This window comes from Acinonyx jubatus, chromosome B2 (assembly GCF_027475565.1).
Source record: "Acinonyx jubatus isolate Ajub_Pintada_27869175 chromosome B2, VMU_Ajub_asm_v1.0, whole genome shotgun sequence".
NCBI lineage: Eukaryota > Metazoa > Chordata > Mammalia > Carnivora > Felidae > Acinonyx > Acinonyx jubatus.
Window position 1 is genome coordinate 79,398,798 of NC_069385.1, and position 6,000 is coordinate 79,404,797.

The 6,000-nt window shown below is 34.7% G+C and overlaps 1 protein-coding gene across 3 annotated transcripts in view; it reads left to right on the forward strand.

The window, feature by feature from the left end:
• Positions 1-5,628, forward strand: part of LCA5 (lebercilin LCA5) — a 143,838-nt gene extending 138,210 nt beyond the window's left edge. For all 3 annotated transcript variants that reach the window (XM_027057368.2, XM_053222540.1, XM_015073994.3), the window contains exons 7-8: positions 1,233-1,365; positions 3,088-5,628. In XM_027057368.2, the coding sequence (XP_026913169.1) occupies positions 1,233-1,365; positions 3,088-3,959 (1,005 nt within the window). In that variant the 3' untranslated portion in view covers positions 3,960-5,628. The remainder of the gene's footprint in view (positions 1-1,232; positions 1,366-3,087) is intronic.
• The last annotated feature ends 372 nt before the right edge of the window (positions 5,629-6,000 follow it).

The window sequence follows — 6,000 nt, forward strand, 5'->3', positions numbered from 1 at the left end:
GCATGAACAGTAGCAACCTGATAGGGTGAAAAGAGTACAGCCTTGGAGTTAGCACTGTTTTTTAATTAAATTCTGGTTCTAACATTTTAGTTGGGACTTCCTGGAGCCTCAGTTTCCTAGTGTATAAAAGAGGGATGGGCTACCCATCAGGGTTGTGGTAATAACTAATCACAGAGTTTATAAGGCTCTTAAGACTTCCTGCCACTTTAAAGGGTCTTAGCAAATGGGAATGTTATTAAAGTACAGACCAATAAGTTCCTGTTGGAAAGAGACCCCAAATACAGTGGCTCAAACAAGTTGCAGATTTTCTTTTTTATATAATAGATCGAAGGTCAGTGTGTAGTCCAGGATAGGTAGATAGGTTTATTCCTTGGCAGTCATCCTTTGTCTTAATGTTCTTCCATCTTAAAGAGTGTAGTCCTCCTCTGTATGGTTGGAATTGGCTTACCACCCTTGTGAGGAGGAGGAACAAAGTGGAGGGCAAGCAGCTTTTGTTTTTATAAATGTGATCGGAAGTTGCATCTGTACTTTCACTCACATCCCTTTGGTCCGTTTAGCTCCAAGGGAGGTTAGCAAATGTAGTCTCTACTTGAGCAGTCCTATGCCCTGCTAAAACTCTCAGGGATTCTGTAACTAAAAAGAAGAGGAAAATTGATACAAGGGACAATTCTCTGCTATACCTTGTAATAGGTATTTTACTTTTATTCAGAAAAATTACACACACGGTAAAGGGACCATAAGGAACAAGTAATTTTGGGTTTACATTTTATTTATTTAAATATTTATTATAAAATTTATAGTATAAACTTGAAAAATTCAGTGCAGTTGTTACTGCCTGTATTATATAGCTCAGCACCTTCTCCCATGGCCTCTCCGTACGTTGTTAATAGCCTTTTCTGGTTAACTGAATTAATCGGATTTTGCTGTGAAAATGTACAAAGCAAGGATACTTCTGAAACATATCTCTTCAGAATTGTTTGTAGAGTATTGGGTTTAATTTTATTGGTTCTGATATGTCTTCTACTTTTTAGAAAAATTTGAACTAAAATAATCTTATGTGCCTTTGAAGTATCTTTCAGAGGGTGGTAACTTGTGATTTACTGCTTTATTAAATTAAAATTTAGTTTCTAACTTGGTGTCATACTTAATGGGAGATAAATCTATGATATTTAAATGGCTTTTTCTCCCTTTTAACTTGTGAACTTGCATTTAAAAAAATATATATGTAATAGGACCTGGAATTGCAAGAAAGAGGTGAGCATGAAGAAGCAGGGATGCTAAACCCAACTGTGAAAAGAGAAGAAAAATTTGTGAAAGATCAAGGATTCCGTGTTGTAAAACAGGAGGTTGAGAAGCCGGAGGATGGTAAGAAAAGAATTTGTTTAATCAAGAGATGAATCAGCATCTTTTGGTAAAGAAAGGGTTAGCATCCCTTAATATTCTCATATTTTCCAGCTGCACAGTGAATTGGTTATACAGAATAAGAAAAGGTTGATACAGTGTTGGGGGATGGTCTTTTAGGAGTCAAACATTTCAATACAGTTTTTAAGGAAGGGAAAAAATGACTGTTAAGTTGCTCTTTGGGGTTAGGCAATAAGGACAGTTACCTTCAGAAAGTTCGGATGAAGTAGAATTCCGATGAAAGGGAAAATTTTTGTGTATAAATTAACTAAAACTTGATGAAGAGATAATCAAAGACAATACACTTTATTGGCTTGGCCGTCAGACTGGCCAAAACATGAAAATCAATGAATTATGAGGCCCCGAATATATTCCTGTAAGTTTTCTTTGGTTTCAGTATGTAAAACAAATCTTTAATGTATTCAACCATTAGTATGGAAGTTTAGGGAACCAACTCATACAGTTTCAGATATTGAAAATGAAGTTCAGGAATAAATTCATTTCCATCTGGATAAAATGTCTTAAATGTATAGGTGAGAGGGATCCTGGACTTTAATCCTCTGCATATATTTCATTAGTCTTACAGAGAAATCCTTTTTTTTTCCCCTTAAAGTTAATGGAACATAAAACTGTCGCCTAACTATTGCTTCAGTTACTGTATATATGTGTATTTTTAGTGTCTGTTTAGAGCAATGTAACAGGTAAATTAGAAAATCTATTCCTGTTGGCTAATGCACAAAGGGAGATGCTTCCACATGTTAAAATATAGAATAGAAAATTAGGTAGTATGTCCGTTGTGTCTAGGTACTGAGAAAAGGAATAAAGTAACAGAAGACTGGTCCTTTCTTTCCATCTTATTGATTTTTTTTTTTTTCTGGAGTTTGTATAGAATGGTCTCTAACATCAGTGAAAATGTTCTAAAGCTTCTAAAAGTTGTATATCTCATGCCCATACCTTAAAATACTTCCATGTGTATTGTTCCCAAATAAGGACATTTTCTTACATCATTCCAGTATAGTTTTCAACTTCAGAAAATTTAACTTTGATACAACACATTTCTCTAATCTGCCGTCCATATTACAGTTTTGTCAGTTGACACAGTATTGTCCTTAATAGCATTTTCTTCTCCATGATATGATCATGAATTGCATTTATTTCTCCTATCTCTTCAGCCTTCTCTAAATATTTTGTGAGATTAACATTTTTGATGAATAAAGACCCATTTTTTAAAAATTCCTCATTTGAGGTTTATCTGAAGTTTTCTCTTAGATTCAACCTAATGTATCTTCAGTAAGAATACTATATACATGATGTTGTGTCCTTCTCATGATATGACATCTAGAGTTTCAGTTTATTTTTAATTTTAAAATAAACTCACCCCATCCATCTATCACTCTCTATTCAGTGTACCGCACTATATTAGGTATAAAAAATAGAGACCCTTCTTCCCTATCTCTAAACTGAAGAACAAAATTCTTCCTATAAATGTGAATTTTAAATGCAGTACACATTAAGTATATTCTTTTTGAATTCCAGACTATCAAGTATAGCAATGAATTTACAGTGTTCATCTTCACTGTGCTGATAACTAAGTTAGATAGACTGTTTTGTAAAAGATGAGAATTGAGTTTTCCTAAAGATATTGACTCCTAGAAAATCTCATTTTTTTAATTTGATTTCATGCAGAGTGGGAAAGAGAAGAACTTGCTAAAAAGGAAAAAGACAAGGTATCTTTGCTGGAGAGAGAAGAAAAGCCCGCATTGGAAACTGGAAGATACCAAATGGAAATGTACCAAATTCAAAACCTTGGTAAATTAGAAGAAGAGGAAGAAGAAAGGCTGAAGAGAGAAATGCTACTTGCTAAACTGAATGAAATCAACAGAGAACTTCAAGATTCTCGGAATCTAAAATGCCCTCCTCTGCCATTGCCACCTGATTTGGAATCAAAACTGCACTTCCCAGAGAGAAGCCCCAAAACATCCATGTTCTGTGAATCCTCAGAGAGAGTGTTTAATGGGCATCATTTGCAAGACATCAGCCACTTTGCTACAAAAGGAGACGGTCAGAATCCAGGAAGTATTAGAAGCCCAGCCTCTCCAAATGAGCTTGCATTTGGCAGCTATGTGCCTTCATTTGCAAAAAACACATTTGCAAAAACGTCAAATCCATTTAGCCAGAAGAGTGGCCTTTTGGATCTCCAAAGAAACAGTATAGAGAAACTTGGTAAAGACAGTGTAGATTTAATTACAAGAAAAGAGAAAAAAGCTCATCTGATGGAACAGTTATTTGGTGCCAGTGGCAGCAGCAGCACCGTTTCCTCTAAAAGCAGTGACCCAAATTCTCTGGCTGCCAGCAAAGGAGACTTTGACTCTCTCAGTTTTCCCCCTGGGGATAAGAGCAGTAGGGATAGAGAACGTGATGAAAATGATGACTTTTTCCTCAGCGAAGGAAGAAGTTTTAATCTAAATAGACACCGATTGAAACATGCAAACAGTAAACCAGCAGTAAAAGTAGTTGAATCTGTAGAAGATGAGATTGAAGAGGTAGTCCTGAGATGACTGATGACAGTATATACTTTCTCAATTGTAAATATTAAAATATTTTAATACAATATTTATTATACACATTTAGAATTTTTAATATGAAAAGTCCTTATTAAGGAATGATTTTTAATAGAGAAATACAGTGTAAATGAAAAGTAGATCATATCATGCCACATAGCTAGTTTGCCAAGAATGAAGGAGACTTTTGAATGAAACCAAAAATAGAGATGTATCTTACTTGGTTTTGACTTTTTATTTACAAATTGTTTTACCTTTTAATCAGATCTATAGGAAGTTTTACTCCATTGGAGTTCATATTTATTTCCTATTTTTATCCCTATTTGTTTACTTATTTTTGGTCATATCCTTACTGACCTAAATATAGTCTTCCTCCTGAAAGTTGAGTGGAAATTAAGGGTGAGAGGCTCTGGGTTAGGAAGCATAGCTCCCAGATGGTGGAGAGCTGGTGCTACTTAGCAGCCCTGTGCTCCGTGGGCAGGACAGGGGTCCCTTTCTAACAAACAGGGCAAAGCTGAGCTACTCTTAAGTGGGAGCAGTGACAACACAGGGGCTGCATTTATGAGCTGCATTAAATCACTTACCTACGTCTGTGCTAACATCTTAAATTCAGTAGACATTTGTCTGTTTGCATGGATAATTCCCCTATCATGGCTCCCGGAGGCTTGGGTATCCTCTCCTTGTTCTCCTACACTCTTTGTATCACAGTGACTGGGTTTGAGATTTCATACCCAAATACACAAAACTGAAGAGATTTCATCCTAATATAGAAACTCAATTATGTTTCCAGAGTATGTAACTTGGAAATTCTAGTATATATTTTAAGGTTTGAACTTATGTCAAAACCAACAATAGACAATGAGAGTGTAATACTGTTGGACTTGTAGGACTAATTATAAAGCAACCTTGGGTTAAAAATGTTTTAGAGGTGGGCTTCTGCCTTGCTAAGTAGGGCGGATGTTTTTCTGTTGAAATGCATTGGTCTTCTTTTGCTCTTTGTAGCTCACTTCATCTGCAGAGGAGTTGATGACCTTGGACTGCTGGGTATGATTGGTCTTTAAGAAGCAGTAATATACCACCAACCATGGAGAAAACACTGTTAAAATGAAGAGTGGTGGAAATTGTCAGGGGAAGCATAAAAAAATGTAGATTGACACTTATTCTAAAGTGAGCTTTTTTTCCTTCAAAAATTTCAAAAATTTAGTATGTATTTGCTAATGGTATGACTTCTGATGCCAAGTATATATACTGATAGATGAGGGGACCAGAGTTACTGTTTTACCTTGAGTTCTTATGAATGCTGATTATTGAATATAATTTCATAACTATTTGGCAAGACTTACCTGGATAGGTCTCTAATGAAAAGATAGGCTATCTGTCATCTTCTAAATTGTGTTACTGTCATTGATTGGGAACAATCTCCCAGAAGTGCTAAACTACATTAAAATTTTTTTTTAGTAAAGAGGTTTGATGTCTGATTAAAAAAAAGCTTGTTGCAAATCATTCTAATATATGTAAACCACATCATAATTCAGTTCTTGATAAAATATTATGTAATGTTAATTTTGTTCATAGCTGCTAATTTTTCTGCCAAAAGTATTCTGATTTTTAGGTTGTTTTAAGAGGCTTTTTGAAAGCCTTTTAGTAAAGTTTTATATTGAGATCATTTAATTAGTCTCTTGCTTTTTTTTCTACATAATGTTTTCTAGTCTCTTTCACCAGATATAACAAGACAGGGTTTTTAAACCTAAAATTAAGTTACAGACTTAGAAGTATTATGGTGTTAGGCATTAGAATTGGAGATTAAAATGCACACAACAGGTTTTTTTTTTTTTTTTTTTATGAACAAACCTCATAGTAAATCGTTTTTTTTCTAAATGTCAAGATAAATTTGTTATTTGTACTCAGAACTCTTAACTAATAAAAACTAAACACACACGATGGCTGTTTGAATGATACCTTAAGTCACTCAAGAAATTCATGGTAGAAACAGGACCCGCAGTGTTAAATTTTACTTCTTTACTCACCTTTTTCCCCC